Source organism: Carcharhinus amblyrhynchos, chromosome 16, assembly GCF_965287045.1.
Source record: "Carcharhinus amblyrhynchos chromosome 16, sCarAmb.v2.hapA, whole genome shotgun sequence".
In the NCBI taxonomy this organism is placed as follows: domain Eukaryota; kingdom Metazoa; phylum Chordata; class Chondrichthyes; order Carcharhiniformes; family Carcharhinidae; genus Carcharhinus; species Carcharhinus amblyrhynchos.
In genome coordinates, this window is record NC_137339.1 from 46806502 (window position 1) to 46825020 (window position 18519).

General features: G+C 45.1%; 1 protein-coding gene across 1 annotated transcript in view; it reads left to right on the top strand.

Moving 5' to 3' along the window:
• Window positions 1–88: 88 nt before the first annotated feature.
• snx21 (sorting nexin family member 21) overlaps window positions 89–18519 on the top strand; it is a 40991-nt gene continuing 22560 nt past the window's right edge. Inside the window, exons 1-2 of the mRNA XM_080205059.1 lie at window positions 89–1015; window positions 5203–5463. Coding sequence (XP_080061185.1) covers window positions 5214–5463 — 250 coding nt within the window. The 5' untranslated portion in view covers window positions 89–1015; window positions 5203–5213. The remainder of the gene's footprint in view (window positions 1016–5202; window positions 5464–18519) is intronic.

Below are 18519 nucleotides of genomic sequence, written 5' to 3' on the forward strand. Positions count from 1 at the left end.
TATTGTTAATGAGCTTGCTCTGTACAAGACTTGTGCGTTTCACTCCAATTTCCTGCACTGTTTGTTTACAGTTGCTGCTGTGGAGTGACTTTTTTCTCCATGTTAAAATCTCTGCTCTGGCGTGCTCTCTCTAGTGTTGCCTGCTTTTCCGGCCCCTCACTCTCTACTTACACCGACCCGTCTTTTTCTCCCAAGTTTCCCCCTTTATCTTGTGCGGCCGCTTGTGTTCACTCCCATTCCTGCCCTGCCGCCCTCAGGCCAGTCGGTGTCAGTGCTCGGCGGCGGAGAAAGACGGCGCAGCGTGAAGGAGGTTCGGCCCCATCCCGGAAAGTGGCTGGGGCGGAGTGGAAGAGAGCGTTGGAGCCGCCCAGTAGCATTCACGGTGGCACCAGTCCGAAGTTTACTGGGGAAAGTCCCTGCTGTGTCTGCTCCAGCGCCGATGAACACGGAAAAAAGTTACATCCAAGGACTGCAACTTTTGATTCTTTCAATGTTTTTGGCTGGCTAAGTGGCAGGATTGTTACTCTTCCCCTCTCTCGCTGAGCCGTGCAAATCACTGCGAATGCAGAAGGAGCTGCTTTTTGGCGGAGCTAACTCTGAACTGCTGAGTAGTTTTATACAGTGCAAACGGGCCGGGAATCTCTGAGAGACGCCATCGACTAACAAGAGGGATTCTTTCTCCCGGAGAGAGGCGGTGCGAGCAGTGGAAGTTTGTCTCGATTCACTAAGCTCAGGCTCCTTTGAATTCCTCACCGCCCGTGGGCCTGATTATTTTTCCTGGATATTGGGCAACCTGTCACGGACAGAGAACTGACACTATGTAAATAAACCCAGCCTCTGGGTTCTGATAATTCATTTGTACCTTCCAGTGAAAGACACAGCAGCGTCGTCACGGGAATATGTTTTGAGTTTGGAGAGAGGAGTTGTGGCATGTTTATTGTTCCAGTTTGTCAGTGATGCGCTTGGGAATTTTGGATCATTTGCTCTCACACCTGTGACAGACAAACATTTACAGGTTTTCCAGAAGCTCTTCCTACCTCTTTCGTGCTTATCTTTTTCAAAAAAAAATTTGTGGCCATATAATCGAGGATGTGGTTTTCTGAATAGCTCAGTGAGGGCAATGCATTCCATAGTCCAGTAGTAAATCATTCACTATTCTCAATCGGGGCATTACCCTGGGCTCAGTCACACTGGATTCATGGATGGACACAGGAAAGCAGCCAATGTCCTCAGTCCGGACTGATCACTGGGCTTCCTGATTTGGTGTGTTTATCCCCAGGGTGGTTATTTTACTGCAGAATCGCTATTCCCTTTCAAGAGTACTACGGTTTTTAAAATATTTTCATTGGTTGTGGGTGTAGCTGACTAGGTCAACATTCATTGCCCATCCCTAATTGCCCTTGAGAAGGTTTGCTGAGCTGCTGTAGGCTGTGCAGTGCAGGTAGTCCCAGGATTTTGACCCAGCAGCTCTGAAGGAACTGCAATATATTTCCAAGTTACAGTGGTGTGTGGCTTGAAGCTGGTGGGGTTCTCATACATCTGCTGCCCTTGTCTTTCTCAGTGGTAAATGTCGTGGGGTTGGAAGTTGCAGTCAAAGGGTATGTCACTGTGGTTATGACCTCATGGTAGCAGGGTAATACAGTATATTTTTGTGATAACCCTAGGACAGTATGTAATGCTGCTGTGAATATCCCACTCCCCACACAAGATCCTAACCCATTCTTTCCAGAATTACTTTAACTGTGATTTCCCCCCACAGGTTTGCAGCGTGATACTGTGATTTCACCATGCACCCCTGAACCTCAGATATTGAAGAATGTTACTATGATTCCCCACAAGCCAGTGAAATAGGTTATTTTGATTGACCCTTGTGGTTGTACAGTCCCGCCCCCACACCTCCACCACCATCACATTCAGGGTACTGTGGTTTGACACTGTAATGCCCAAGGATAGTGCCCCCACAGGAAAGTACTGTGATTTCTATCAGTAATTTGGTATGTTAATGTGAATTTTTCCTCCAGGGTAGTATGGTTTGTTGCTGCCATTTCCTAGAATAATATGGTATGTTACTGTTATTTCCCAGGGTAGTACAGTATGTTTCTGTGATTCATCCCCAGGGTAGTACGGTATGTTTCTGTGATTCATCCCCAGGGTAGTACGGTATGTTTCTGTGATTCATCCTCAGGGTAGTATGGTATGTTTCTGTGATTCATCCCCAGGGTAGTACGGTATATTTCTGTGATTCATCCCCAGGGTAGTACGGTATGTTTCTGTGATTCATCCCCAGGGGAGTACGGTATGTTTCTGTGATTCATCCCCAGGGGAGTACGGTATGTTACTGCGAGTCCCCAGGGGAGTACGGTATGTTACTGCGAGTCCCCAGGGGAGTACGGTATGTTACTGCGAGTCCCCAGGGGAGTACGGTATGTTACTGCGAGTCCCCAGGGGAGTACGGTATGTTACTGCGAGTCCCCAGGGGAGTACGGTATGTTACTGCGAGTCACAAAGATATGTAGAGGAACGGTGGTATTGAGGAAGCAGAAGGGCTGCAGAAAGACTTAGGTTAGGAGAGTGTGCAGAGAAATGACAGATGGATTACAATGCGGAAAAGTGTGAAGTTATGCTCTTTGGAAGGAGGAATGGAGGCATAGACTATTTTCTAAATGGGAAAATGTTTAGGAAATCAGAAAAACAAAGAAACTTGGGAGTCCTTGTTCAAGATTCTCTTAAGCTTAACGAACAGGTTCAGTAGGCAGTTAGGAAGGCAAATGCAGTGTTAGCGTTTATGTTGAGAGGGCTAGAATACAAGAGCAGGGATGTACTTCTGAGGCCGTATAAGGCTCTGGTCAGATCCATTTGGAGTATTGTGAGCAGTTTTGGACTCTATATCTAAGTAGATAAGGATAACCTTCTGCTGCAGAAGGTTAGGGTGCACAGAGTTGGGTGTAAGGTGTTAGCGTGGATAGATGATTGGCTGTTGCTGCAGAAGGTTAGGGTGCACGGACTTGGGGGTAAGGTGTTAGCATGGATAGAGGATTGGCTGTCTAATAGAAAGCAGAGAGTTAGAATCAATGGATGCTATTCTGGTTGGCAGTTGGTGACCAGTGGAGTGCTGCAGGAATCGGTGCTGGGGCCTCAACTGTTTACCATTTACATAAATGATCTGGAGGAGGGGGCTGAGTGTACGGTGATGAAATTTGCTGATGACACGAAGATGAGTGGAAAAGCAAATTGCGTGGAGGATGTGGAAAGTCTGCAGAGAGATCTGGATAGGCTGAGCGAGTGGGTGAGGACCGGGCAGATGGAGTACAATGTTAGCAAGTGCGAGGTTATCCACTTTGATAGAAATAATAGTAGGAGGGATTATTATTTAAAAGGTGAAAAGCTGCAGCATGCTACGGTGCAGAGGGACCTGGGCGTCCTTGTGCATGAATCGCAAAAACCCAATCTGCAGGTGCAGCAGGTGATCAAGAAGGCGAATGGAATGTTGGCCTTTATAGCGAGGGGGATAGAATACAAAAGCAGGAAGGTCTTGCTGCAACTGTACAGGGCACTGGTGAGGCCACAGCTGGAGTACTGTGTGCAGTTTTGGTTGCCGCATTTGCGGAAAGATATATCGGCCTTGGAGGGAGTGCAGAGGAGGTTCACTAGGCTGATACCGGAGATGAGGGGACCAGCCTATGAAGAGAGATTGAATAGACTGGGTTTGTACTCATTAGAGTTTAGAAGGCTGAGGGGAGATCTTATAGAGACGTATAAGATAATGAAGGGGATAGATAGGGTAGAGTAGAGAGATTCTTCCCTCTTAGAAAGGATAGCAGGACTAGAGGGCACAGCGTCAAGATAAGTGGGGGGCAGTTTAGATCGGAGTTGAGGAGGAACTTCTTCACTCAAAGGGTGGTGAATCTCTGGAATTCTCTGCCCATTGAAATGGTGGAGGCTACCTCGCTGAATATATTTAAGTCATGGGTAGATAGGTTTCTGATAGACAGGGGAATTAAGTGTAATGGGGAGAAAGCGGGAAAGTGGAACTGATCCACTTCAGATCAGCCATGATCTTATTGAATGGCGGGGCAGGCTCAAAGGGCTAAATGGCCTACTCCTGCTCCTATTTCTTATGAAGGATGTGCTGACTTTGGAAAGGGTCGAGAGGAGGTTCTCAAGAACGATCCTTGGAATGAAGAGCTTGCCGTATGACGAACGGTTGAGGACTCTGGGTCTCTACTGGTTGGAGTTTAGAAGGATGAGGGGGGATCTTATTGAAACTTACAGGAACTGCAAGGCCTGGATAGAGTGGACGTGGAGAGGACGTGTTTCCACTCATAGGAAAAACTAGAACCAGAGGGCACAACCTCAGGCTAAAAGGACGACCTTTAAATCAGAGATGAGGAGGAATTTCTTCAGCCAGAGAATGGTGAATCTGTGGAACTCTTGGCTACGGAACGCTGTGGAGGCCCGGTGTCTTTAGGACAGAGATAGGTTCTTGATTAATAAGGGAATCAGGGGTTATGGGGAAAAGGGGATGAGAAAAAAAATCAGCAATGACTGAATGGCAGAGCAGACCCTGTGTGCCGAGTGGCCTAATTCTGCTCCTATAGTTATGGTCTTATGGTCCTATTCTCCAGGGTCATGTGGGATGTTCCTGTGATTCCCCAGGATAATATGGGATGTTACTGAGACGCCCAGGTTAATACGCTACATTACTGTGATTCCCCTCAGAGTAGTATGATATGTTAGCGTTAGTCCCCCCTGGGTAGTACCATATGTTACTGTGATTCCCGAGGTATGGTATGTTACCATAGTTGTTCCTCCTCCTCCTCCTCCCCGCCTGCCCACGCCCCCCCCCCCCCCCCCCCACACACACACACACACACACACACACACAAAACCGGGTATTATGATATATCACTGTGATCCCTCCCAGGGAAGTATGGTATGTTAATGTAATTCCCCCAGGACATTATGTTACTGTGATTGTCTCCATACTGTTACGTTGTTGTCATCCACTCATTAAATGCAATAGATCATGTTGACACGGAGTTTCATCTTACAATATCCCTTTTCATACATTGCTATCTTTCCTGTTTCTGTACAATGATGTTTTAATTTGTCATTGACTTCACCTTTTATGTTCTACTGTGATATTCTATAAATAGTTGACTGAAGAATGTGCCTTTTATGTCTTTTTGATGTTCCTTGCAGAGTACAGTGGCATGGCTTCAAAAATCCTACACAGGCTTCGAAAGACAGTTAGACAAGTCAATGCAACTGAGGAGGCAGTGGAAGATTTTCCTGAAAGATCAGAACTTGATGATGACACAGAGGGGTTATCTGCACGCCTGAGTGGGACACTGAGTTTTGGAGATGCAGATATAGTAGATGAGGACTATACCGAAACAGCTGCAACAAACAGTGACCCTGACTTTTTACACAGCTTTGAGAGTGATGGGATTGAATCTACAGGTAAAATATTACTTTTAAAACGTAGGTTGTAAGTTCTTAACATTCTAATTTTTCATGCCATTGTTATAGTTACTACTAAAGAATATGACAACATGCATTGTTCATATCAAGATTCATTACTTGTGTTTAAATGTAGCGCCATGAACCAAGCCATTAGAGTACTAGATGGTGTTATTATCATAAACTTGGGTTTACATGGAGTAAAATTGAATAGATTTTGAAGGTATCCATTCAGTATTTTGAATTGAATGATATCACAGCTTCATATATTGGAGCTGATCTGAATGGCAGTTGGAACATTGATTATTGCAATGGGAATAATGCTGAGGCTCTCAGTGCTTGCTGTTATTTGGAATAAATCAGACAGCAGCTACCAGTATTTGCACAAAAACAGTTAACACTGAAATCAAGAATTTGCCATCTAATTTATTCTATGCTTTCACAAGCTTAGCTACTTTGGTACCTTACTGAGAGAGTCTGCATGAAATACGTGCAATTATAGCACCTACCCATTAGATATGCAATAAAAGTTAATGTTTAGCCATTCAGTTATAGATTAATTATGAATGTCATAAGTGTTAACTACTGCCAAATAACATCAACACTGAAAATTGATTTTTACAATACAGCATTTCATTCCTTCATATTTAATTATTGTTAGAGATTTGAAAACATTATAAATGTTTCATTTTATTGCCCTTAATCCTTTCTTTATTTTACTTTCTGGATATGATTTCACATTGAATTAAATGTATTAAATTATACCCCCTAGTTTAGACTTAATGAAGAAATTGAATACTCCCATTGTTACAGGGAAGATGGTGGTGGAGCTCAGTAAATCATGCGTGAGATTGCATGTCAGTCACTCATTATCATTGGGGTGAATGAAGCAGTGAATAGTATCTTTGTTCTACTATAGTAATGCTTATAATGGTGCTAAAATGACTCTCTAATTAGCATAATTGGCCACGCAGAAGTCTACCCAAAGTTGGCTGCTGACCGTGAGATCCAAACCCAATATGCTTTCAATCTACAGCAACGTTTGGGCAATTTATAACCCCTTAAATTATGTATTTGAATTTATGGCAGATTACCTTACTGTTATTGTTTGATTTATAAACTGATTTTATTCAATTCTGTTCTTTCTGTCATTCCTGTCTGCCATTGAGAGCATATAGTAATTTCCTACTGATGGTTCTGACATTATCTGTCACTTGGGACTATAATCCATAGTGCATTGTTGTTGATGATGTGCTGATATTCATTCTCAAAGGTTGTTTTATAATAGATGTAGAATTGATGTAGAAAAAGTGTTACACGCTGGCAAGTTGCAGAGACTTGAGCATGAATTATTATCACTACTATCTTTTGTTTAAGGAAAAGTAGAGGAAGACCATTGTTATTGCAGGCCTCATATCCTTTTCAGTTTGTTGTACAATAACAAGCTTAGTAAGCTGATCTATATAATACGCTATCTCACTCAAAGTTAATGCAGTGCAGGTGGGCCCTGGTGAGTTGATTCTTTTTAAAGAGAAAGATGAAAAAAAATGTCTGGGAGAGTTTTACTTCCGGAGTCATTTTCTCAATTTGCTAATAAAAATATATTGCAACAGTTTTACTATTTAGGTTTCTGTCAACTTAGGACATCATTTAATGAATGTAATAATTTATTATTTTTGAAATGTATAAATTTTCTAGCTCTCTTCGGGGACAGGGAAAGAAATGTTGGCCCCTTGTTCTAGATCCATTCTCTCACCAATGAGAGCAAATCAATTCTCTGTATCTGCTCTATTAAATTATTTTAGCATCTTAATCACCTGAGTTAGATCACAACTCAACCTTATGGGCTCCCTCGGTGCATCAGGTCATGACACAATTGTGTGCTTTGTTTATTAACTCTGATTCAATACCATTCACATTTTCTCATTATAATATTCTGGTTCTCCCATATATTTTCTCAAATAATGACCTTCAGTGTGGACTGGGAAATAGGTATATTCATGTGTATATTCAAATGAGGGAGAAGCTGGAAACAAGAATGATTAATCCTGGTTACTCTTTCTAAAGGAAATGCAATTTTTCATCAAGGACATTTTTGAGCATTGTCTAAATATTAATAGCATAGTGAACAGTGGCCAGCATGAATTCAGAAGGGGTATATGCAGCCTGACCATGGGACTTCTTTAGGGAAGTGACAGTCCAAGTTGTCTGAGGAAAACATCACGATATGTCACACACAAACTTTCAAAAGGCATTTAACAAGTTCCGTATGAGAAACAATAGACACAATCTTACCAAAGAAATTCTAAGTGCTGAACGAGTGTGAAAACTCAGGAGAATCTCACCAACTTTTAGGATGAGCTCCCAGACGCAATTATATGGCACTTAGAAAAAAAAGAGGCAAAGTGTGATTCTTACTAATAGGGGGAGTGGATGGAGCCTAATCATGTTGGAAGCTGGCTGCTGAGCTGCAGGGGCGCCATTGCGCATGCATTCTAATCTTGCAGTGCGATGTGTACAAGTGTACATGGTATGCTGAAAGATCTCTCACCTCACCTCCCCCTCCCCCCCCATCCCCAAACACTGCACTGCCCTTTCCCCTCCTCTGATTGCCTCCTTGGATATTGCCCCTTCAGACATCAGTCCCTTCTCCAATTGCCCCACTGCTGACATTGCCCCCCAGATCTCTGGCTTGATCGTCACGCCTCCCCTGGTCACTGGCCCACATTGCTACACCCCCCCCCCCCTGCAAATCACTGTGCCCACCCCTGCATCCCCATAAAAGCCCTGACCCATGGCCCCAATCCTTCATGCCCTGCCCCCTCCCCTTATGCCCTGCCACCTTGGCACTGCCTGCTGGGTGGTGCCAGTGCAGGGTGTTAATGGTGTCAGAAGTTTAACTTAATTGCAAATTAATAAATGGCCTGGAGTTTGCAACGTGAAAATGGCAGAACAATTAGTCGCTGATATTACTCCACTGAAGCTGACAACAACTGCTTTGCAAGGAGTGTTTCATTGAGACTAACACAGTCAAAGTGGAGGTTTTCATCAGTTCACTGATTGCATAGGGATTGCAGTCTGGAGGGAACTTCAATAGCACACCCTATAACAAAGCGTAGAAGCACTGAAAGGAACCTCTTGATTTCTGTATCAGTCAGCACTTGCTTCAACTTCTGTGAAGTCACTTCACGCAAGCAAGCCAGTGGCAGACAGCTAGGTGCACTATTGTGCAGGCACCCTGATCTCTTAGTACATTGTACAAGTGTGCACAGTGTACTAGGAGATCTGTAACTTCCCACTTGACATTACACACCAACTCCCTGATTGCTACCCCACCTCAGCTGATCACTGGCCCTGATTGTCCCTGGCCAGTCACTGACTCCGATATCTTCCCTGGCCAATTATGAGCCCTGATATTTTTTTGCCCCCCATTCACACACCAGGCCGATCACTGGCCCTGATGTCCCCATCCCGACCAATTGCCACCCCAGCCAATCCATCGTGCAGTATCTACCCCCATCTGCCTGTCGTGGGGTGGCAATTGGTCAGGGTGGGGACATCAGGGCCAACGCTCAGCTGGGTGTGTGAATGGGGTTGGGGGGTGGAATCAGGGCTCATGATTGTCCCTGGCCAATCACTGACTCCGATATCCTCCCAGGCCAATCAGGGCCAGTGATAGGCTGGGATGGGGTAGCAATCAGGAAGCCATCATGGGCCTGCTCCCTTCAGGCACCATCCCTCCCTTAGGCTCCATCCCCTTGGCACTGTCTAGTGTCTGATGGGCAGTGTTAGCGTACCAGGCTGACAGTGCCATGGGACAATGCCCACTCCTACCCCTGAATACCTGGGGAGGCTTCAATGGCCTTTGGTCCCACTAGTGAGGCAGTCATTGGTCCCAACTATATATGACCCTCATCGGTGAGGACCTTCACTGGCACGGTCGTTAAATGAGCCTGGACAATTGCACCTGGGACTCACTAATAATATTAAAAATCATCATAAATATTTAAATCAACGTAACATCTGGCCGAATGGTCCAGTAATATCGTGAGAGAAGATGAGGTGAGCTTAGAAGAAGGCTTAGGGCAAGAGAGTTCTCTGCTGATGTGTCGATTGGGGTGAATGCAGCAGTGAATAGCATCTTTGTTCTACTGTAACCAGCTGCATTCCTAAGGTGTAAAATTTGAAATTTGGATTAAACTTTCAACTGGTATGTTCATGTGAAATGGATCCCTCATTGGACCCTTTCCACATTTTTTTCGAGGTGAGTTTCATTGTATTTCCTGTTGTTTCGCCTTTGTCCTTTTGTGACGTAGAAGTCTGAGCATATGTGTGTTTCTGATGTGACTGCAGTTGTGAGCATAGATTGTCATCTTTATTTGAAGTATGATGTTCCTGGAAGCATTTATATAAGCCCATAAAACTGTAAGACATAGGAGCAGAATTAGGCCACTCGGCCCATCAAGTGTGTTCTGGATGGCTGATATTTTTCTCATCCCCATTCTGCTGCCTTTTCCCCACAACCCCGGAGCCCCTTATTAATCAAGAACCTATCTACCTCTGTCTTAAAGACACCCAATGATGTGGCCTCTACAGCTTTCTGAAGCAAAGGGTTCCACAGATTCCCCACTCTCTGGCTGAAGAAATTCCTCCTCATCTCTGTTTTAAAGGATCGTCCCTTTAGACTGAGTTTGTGCCTTCTGATTCTAGTTTTTCCTACTAGTGGGAACAACCCCTCCACGTCCACTCTATCCAGGCCTCGCAGTATCTTGTAAGTTTCAATAAGATCCCCTCCCTCATCCTTCTAAACTCCAACGAATAGAGACCCGGAGTCCTCAACTGTTCCTCATATGACAAGCTCTTCATTCCATGGATCATTCTTATGAACCTCCTCTGGACCCTTTCCAAGGCCAGCACATCCTTCCTTAGATATGGGGCCCAAAACTGCTCTCAGGACTCCAAATGGGATCTGACCAGAGCCTTATACAGCCTCAGAAGTATACCTATATAATTTTATATTTATGCTAAATATGGTATTTCCATTTTAATTTTCATAAGCAATGTCCTTCAATACGGTTCTTATGAGCCATTTTACTTGACTTAACAGCAGTCAGTACACATTAACTTCAAAGCCAATAAATAACATAATTCAACTTTATATTGATGTAACCACAAAACATCTCTGCTTTGACTTTTTGCCTTTAGTTCTATATTTCAGCTGCCTCTGCCAGATACAGAGTTGTTTCTTTCTGTGTACGTTTAAAAGTAATTGCCTTGTTTTTAAACTCCATTTTGTAATGGTCAAGTGTGTTTTGGATGATTGGGCTGTTTTTGATGATGTCAGTGTGGCAGCATGGTTGCTTCAATGGGCGATCAATCACGATCCACATGACCAGGCCAGAACAAATGGAGCGTGAGAGCATGAAGCTGGGCCAATCAAGAGCGCATTCTCTGGGGTGGAATACTTCAGTTGGAGTCAGAATCTTGTTGGGACTATACCTGTATAGTTGTGCTGTTAAACCCTTAATTATATATAGTTCTTCTTGGTCAATAAATCTTTTAGTTGTTACATTGAGTCATCTCAAGTTAGTACAGTCAGATTTACAATGATAATGAGGATGGGCAACAGGACAACACTGAGGGTTTCCTTTTTTGATTCATTTGTGAGACATGGGCGTTGTTGACTGGCCAGCGTTTATTGCCCATCCCTAGTTGACCTTGTTTGAGGGCAGTTCAGAGTTGGACCATATTGCTTAGCAAACAAGGTCAAGGCATTGATTTACAATGCTGATTTTAGACCAGTGTGGCTTGTGTTTGGTCCGGCGTGCTTCAGTTAATGGTTAACAATGTCCTGAGGCTAACTTTTCTTTATTGATTAAATCTTTCGTTAAAGAGGCAGCGTCTGGAATACCAGGGCATGAAGTTTTGCCAGTAAAATAGTTCTAGCAATGGAAATACTGACTGAGTATTCTGAATATCCAGGTTAACGTTTAGCTTTGCGTTTCTAATTCAAAGTTTCTAATTTCAAAGTTCAGCATGATGCTTTGTTTGTATCTTTTACAACACTCGTGGAGAATTTCCTCCCAAAATTCTGGGGAAAATTCACAAAAATCTTTTTTCAGTGAACCACCATATTCAATTTTTCTAGTTAATTGTTTTGGCAGTAGAGAGTTTCACGCCGATGGGGGGGTGGGGTGGGTTGTGGGGGACAGATCCTAAGCTTACTGGGGAACAGATGTTGCTCCCCCCATCCCACCCACAAACGCCCCCAACCTTCCCCCAGACACTCCACAATCCCCCATCTCACTAACCCCCGTCCACAGACACCCTCTAACACTCACCGATCACCACTCTCCCCTCTGACAGCCCCCCCCGCCCCCCGCAATCGCCAGCCTCCTCTGCTCCCATCCACCCATCCTTCACCAGCTGCCAGCCTACAGTACAGTAGGAAGCCATTCAGCCCATTGAGTCTGCAATGACTCTCCATCAGAGCAGTGCATCATGGCTCTATTCCCATAGCCCTAAGCATTTATCCCACTAATCCCCTTAACTTAAGGGACAATTTTGCATGGCCAATCCACCAACATGCACACTTTTGGAGTGTAGGAGGAAACCCCCACAGGACATGGGGAAAACATGAAAACTCGACCCAAGGCCAGAATTGAACCCCGGTCCCTTGCGCTGTGAGGCAACAATGCTAATCACTGTGCCACCCTGCTGATCCTTTTAAAATACAAAGATTGAGCTAAAGTATGAAGCCTGGTGGCTGGTCCCACCACCAGGTCCCACCCACCTCGATGCAGAGTTCCCAACTCCCCTCTGTCCAACTGACCACCCCCTCCTCCAGTTTGCTCTGCCCTGTCTGGCCCCACCCCTCATGAGGCCCTGCTCCCTCTGTCCCCACCCTTGGCACTGTCAGATGCCTGGTGGGCAGTGCCAGAGTGCCAGGCTGGCACTGCCCAAAAGGTGCTGCATCCACTGCCCACAACCACTGGAGCGGCAGAGGGGGCTCTTGCCTCTATCCTACCGGCAAGACCATCAGGTTTGGTCACCATTGATGGGGACCAGCTGTGATCCTCACTGGTGAGGACCTCTGTGATGAGCCTTGATAATGCAAGGCTAATCACATCAAAAGGTGACCTGGAAAGATTATGAACTGCTAGACGCTGGGCATGAATCTGATTTTTTTTGGTTCCCATTCAAATTTCTTGCCCATCTCTGCTACTCAACCAGCACAGTGGGGTGGGAATCTCACACCTATCAACTTTCATTAATGTAATCCATATTTTGTGGAAATAATGGTGAGACTAACAAAGCTCACCAGTATGTTTGCATAAATGGACCGGCAACATCAATTGACTGCACATGCACAGTTAAACACAGAAGTTGATCGTTCTCTGCACCCTAGCTATGACTGTAACACTACATTCTGCACTCGCTCCCTTCCTTCTGCATGAATGGTGTGCTTTATGGAGCATGCAAGAAACAATACTTTTTACTATATACTAATACATGTGACAATAATAAATCAAATCAAATCAGAAATCATACAGTTTGCTGTCTGTGGTGTCCAGCTGCACCAGATGCAGCCCAAAATGATACCTCACTGAGACACTCACCTTTGAAATACATAGAATAATATGAATTTGCTGGGCACATAGCCTCACAAATACGCAACAATGACACTAGTCCTTCCAGCTGCTGACACTTGCAGATGCGGTTGTCCAGGACGTGAGAAGTTTCCCAGAGTTTACAATGGAACAGGATGTACATCAAAGAGGCCTAGTGTTTCTAGGCCTCCCCTCCAGGCTAGCCTTTCACCATCCCTCACTTTGTATAATATCTGCAAAACACTCCTATCGTAGTTTCCAGCTTGTTTCTGAAAAGAAGCTGTCAGTAAATTTGTGTGAAGTCGCTGGCTAAAAATAATTTGATAAAGGGGAACAGTGAGTCAGTGGCACTGTGGTTAAACTACATTCTATTTGCCTAACCATCAAAGTGGCAATGTTAGATCATTACACAAACCATCAAAGCACACAAGAAAATAAACTATATTTGATGTCACCTTAATACTTCAGCAGCCAGCAGTACCTATTTTAAAATAGTGTGAGTTGGCAAAAGGGAGCTATACTGCTGGCTGTATCTTTTCTTTGTACTTAGATTCAGAGAAAATGGAAGATGCTAAAAAAACTAGATTATGCAATTAGTGTCTGCGGAGGAAGAAATGTCAGTGACCTTTTCATTAGCACTTGCGATTGGGAACAATTCAAGGTGACCTCCAAATACAAGTGAAACACTTGAGTGAAGGACTGACTGCCACTTGGCACCAACAGTAAGAAATTAAAGTTGTTTTTTCCTGAGCCACTCTTTTGAAAAATCTTTTGCACTTAAAAGTTTCCTTTCTTTGTACCAGTGCTGTCATGCCTAAATGTCCAGGCTTCACTTTGTGATAGTCATGACTCAGTTGGTGTGGGATCAGACCTGGATTTAATCCTCATGTCAGGGTCCCCACCAGAAATGGAAAATCCTGCTGGGGAGTGCAGTAATCTCCTGCGTTCTTCTTGTATCTAATTTCTGATTGAACTGCTTTTAAAATCCGTTTGCAATCCAGAAATTCTGATGGTTTTTGTAGCTCAGAGACAGACTACATATATCGGATTTAATATGATAAGCAACTGACCCATGCAGAATCTGAATAAAGGAAAGGCTAACCGAGACCTTGATTAAGAGCAGGACTCTTCTTTCTACATTTAATCTGCATGGTGCTTAGCCAAAGAGACTGAAAGGACTTTTAATGACTTCCTGTGATTTTGTAGTTAGAGAACAAATACTAATGTGTTTAATGGTCAGTTTTACGTACTCTAATCACTTAATACAAACATTGCTAGAGATTGGTTAATGGCAATAGTCTTTAGATATAGTGTGCATGAGTGCCAAATGAATGATTGTACACTCTGTACAAAAAACTGATAGCAGAATGTAATCCAGAATATCTACACGTCATTGCTTGCATCTTTGTAACACATGTTCATTTTTCCCCCCCATTAAGCAAGGAATGGTGCAACCTGCTTAATGTTCATTGGTGGGGTTCAGTCAGGTCTGATGCTGATAAGACATTGCCAGATGGAAGAAATAATCCAGTTGATAACATCCCTGGAGATCCCAAATAAATGTGGAGTGATCTGTCCGCGGCTCATGTGGGAGGGTTGTTGTCGTGGGAGACTTTAATTTTCCTCATATTGACTGGAAATCCCTCAGGTCTAGGGGTCTGGACGCTGAGAAATTTGTTAAGTGTGTTCAGGAAGTTTTTTTGGAACAGTACGTTGAAAGTTCAATTAGAGAAGGGACTATACTGGACCTGGTGCTAGGGAACGAGCTCAGTCAGGTCATCAAACTTGCAGTAGGGGAACCTGTGGCGAACAGTGACCACAGTTCTGTAAGTTTTTGCATACTCATGGAAAAGTACAAGTGTTGTCCAAGGGTTAAGGTGCTAAATTGGGGAACGGCTAACTACAACCAGATTAGGCAGGGTTTGGAGACTGTTATTTGGGAGAGCTTGTTTCAGGGTAAACCCACATCTGGCATGTGAGAATCTTTTAAGGAGCAGTTGATTTGAATGCAGGACAGGCTTGTGCCTGTGAAAAGGAAAGACAGAATTTGGGAACCGTGGATGACCAGGGAAATGGCGGGTCTAGTCAAAAAAAAAAAGAATGCGTACACAACTTCTAGGCAACTAAAAACAGATAAAGCACTTGAAAATACATTGAAAGTAGAAGAGAATTCAAACAGGGAGTTAGGAGGGCAAAAAGGGGTCATGAAATGTCCTTGGCAGGCAGGATTAAAGAGAATCCCAAGGCATTTTATACAAATATTAGAACAAGAGGATAGCTAGAGAAAGAGTTAGTCCACTCAAGAACAAAGCAAGAAAATTCTGCATAGAACCAAAGGAAGTGGGTGAGATCCTTAATGAGTACTTCGTATTGATATTCACAAGAGAGGGACAGGAGCTCCAGCTCAAGGTGGATGAGCTGGCATCTGAGCTACAGACACTGAGGCTCATCAAGGGGAGAGAGGGTGCCATTGTCAATGGGGTGCAAGTGACATCCACCCCCCCTAGACTGGCTAACTCTAAGGGTCAGGGACAAGAGGGGGCTGCTGGGAGGAGGAAGGGGGGTGAGGAGCGGAGGCCTCAGCCTCTTAATCTGCATAACAGGTTTGAGGTTCTTGCTTCCAGTCTGGAAGAGGACAAGGCAGGTGAGGTCGGTGAGCAAACTGCGCACGGTACAGTGATGCAGCAGGACATAGGCAAAGAGAGGGGGAAAAGGAACGTAGTAGTGATTGGGGATAGTGGGGTGAAGGGTATTGACACTGTCCTTTGTCACAATGACAAAGTGCACAGAAGGGTGTGTTGTCTGCCTGGTGCTCGGGTCCGGGATGTCGCAGCTGGGCTGCAGAGGAACCTGGAGTGGGAGGGTGTGAATACGGTCGTTGTGGTACATGTGGGTGCCGGCGACGTAAGCAAAATGCGGACTGAGGATCTGGGGAGGGAGTATGAAAAGCTGGGAATGGAATTAAAAAGTAGAACCGACAAGGTGGTTATCTCTGGGCTACTGCCTGAACCGAGTGCAGACAGGCGTAAGGTTGATAAGATTAAGGAAGTGAATGGGTGGCTCAGGGATTGGTGTGGGAGGAATGGGTTTGAATTTATGGGGCATTGGCACCAGTATTGGGGTAGGTGGGACCTGTTCGGGCGGGATGGGGTTGGTCTGAACCGTGCTGGGACCAGAGTGCTGGCGAATTGAGTAAAGAGGACTGTAGACAGGGCTTTAAACTAATTAGGGGGCGGGGAGGGTGCGAGGGTAGGTGATGTTACGAGGTCTAAAGTTAAGGATAGAGTACAGGTAAGGGAAGAGGCCGAGGATGTCTCAATAATAGAGGGAGTAGGGGGCATGAGTGTGGTTGGTGGCGTTACGGCAAATAGGGTCCAGGTGAAGGCTGGGATGAAAGCACTTTATCTGAATGCACGAAGCATTCGGAATAAAGTGGATGAGCTGGTGGCGCAGATCGACACAAATGGATACAATCTGGTGGCCATTACAGAGACGTGGCTGCAGGGTGACAGGGAATGGGAGCTGAATGTACAGGGCTATCAAGTGTTTAGGAAGGATAGGCAAGAGGGAAAAGGAGGGGGGGGGGGTAGCTCTGCTGACTAAGGATAGCATCACGGTGGTGGCAAGGGATGATATTGGAGCCAAGGAGCAGAAGGTGGAATCGTTGTGGGTGGAGATTAGGAACAGCAAAGGGAGGAAGACGCTGGTGGGTGTCGTCTATAGGCCCCCGAATAATGATCTGGAGGTGGGGCGGGCTGTTAACACGCAAATAAGTGCGGCGTGCAGGAATGGGATAGCCGTAGTTATGGGGGATTTCAATCTGCATATTGATTGGTCGACCCATGTTGGACGCGGTGGGCTCGAGGAGGAGTTCTTGGAATGCTGCCGGGATAGTTTCCTCCAACAGTGTGTGTTGGAGCCGACAAGGGAGCGAGCTATCTTGGATCTGGTGCTGTGTAATGAGGCGGGTAGAATTAGGGACCTTGCGGTGAAGGATCCTCTTGGGGAGAGTGATCATTGTATGGTGGAGTTTCTGGTGCAGATGGAGGAGGAGAAAGTGGGTTCCCGGACACGCGTACTTTGTTTGAATAGAGGGGAGTACGGTAGGATGAGAGAAGAATTGGCGAATGTGGACTGGGGGAGTGCGTTGGAGGGAGGGTCTGCTGAGGAGCAGTGGAGGATCTTTAAGGAGATCTTTCTTGGTGCTCAGCGGAAATTTATTCCGATGGTCAAAAAGGACAGTAGGAGGAGAGGTAGTAAGCCGTGGATAACGAAGGAGGTGAAGGAAAGTGTTAAATTAAAAGCGGAGGAATTTAGAGTAGCTAAGAGTAGTGGGCGAGAAGAGGATTGGGAAAGGTTTAAATGTCAACAAAGATTGACAAAGAAGTTGATAAAGAAGGGTAGGAGAAACTATGAAGCTGGGCTAGCGCTTAATATAAAAAAGGATAGCAAGAGTTTTTATAAATATATAAAAAGGAAGAGGCTGGCTAGGGTGAACGTTGGTCCTTTAGAGGATGAGAAAGGGGACCTAGTGGTAGGGGATGGGGATATGGCTAAGGTATTGAATAACTTTTTTGTTTCTGTCTTCACGGAGGAGGACATGAATAATTTGCCAGGTGTTAACGATGGAAAGGTGGTAGGACTGGAAGGTCTTAATGACATTACTGTTACTAGAGAGGCGGTGCTCGACAGGCTGGAGGGGCTGATTGTGGACAAGTCGCCAGGACCGGATGGAATGCATCCGAGGGTTCTGAAAGAAATGGCGGAGGTGATAGTGGATGCCTTGGTGGTTATTTTCCAGACGTCGCTGGATTCTGGGGAAGTGCCGGATGATTGGAAAACAGCTAATGTTACGCCGTTGTTTAAGAAGGGTGCCAGGCAAAAGGCGGGGAATTATAGGCCGGTTAGTTTAACGTCTGTTGAAGGTAAAATGTTAGAATCTGTCATTAAGGAGGAAATTGCGAGGCATCTTGAAGGGAATTGCTTGATAGAGCAGACGCAGCACGGTTTCGTTAAAGGGAAGTCGTGTCTGACAAATTTACTGGAGTTCTATGAGGATGTGTCTAGGGCGGTGGATAGAGGAGAGCCGGTGGATGTGGTCTTTCTTGATTTTCAGAAGGCGTTTGACAAGGTACCTCACAAGAGGTTATTGCAGAAGGTCAGGGGACATGGAGTTGGGGGTAGGGTGTTAACGTGGATAGAGGATTGGTTGTCAAATAGGAGGCAGAGAGTGGGGGTCAACGGGTGCTATTCGGATTGGTGGATGGTGACTAGTGGAGTGCCCCAGGGGTCGGTGCTGGGGCCTCAGCTTTTTACCATTTATATAGATGATCTGGAGGAGGGAACCGAGTGTAGGGTGTCGAAATTTGCTGATGACACCAAGATTGGGGGAACGGCAAATTGCGCGGAGGGTGTGGAGAGTCTGCAGAAGGATCCAGATAGGCTG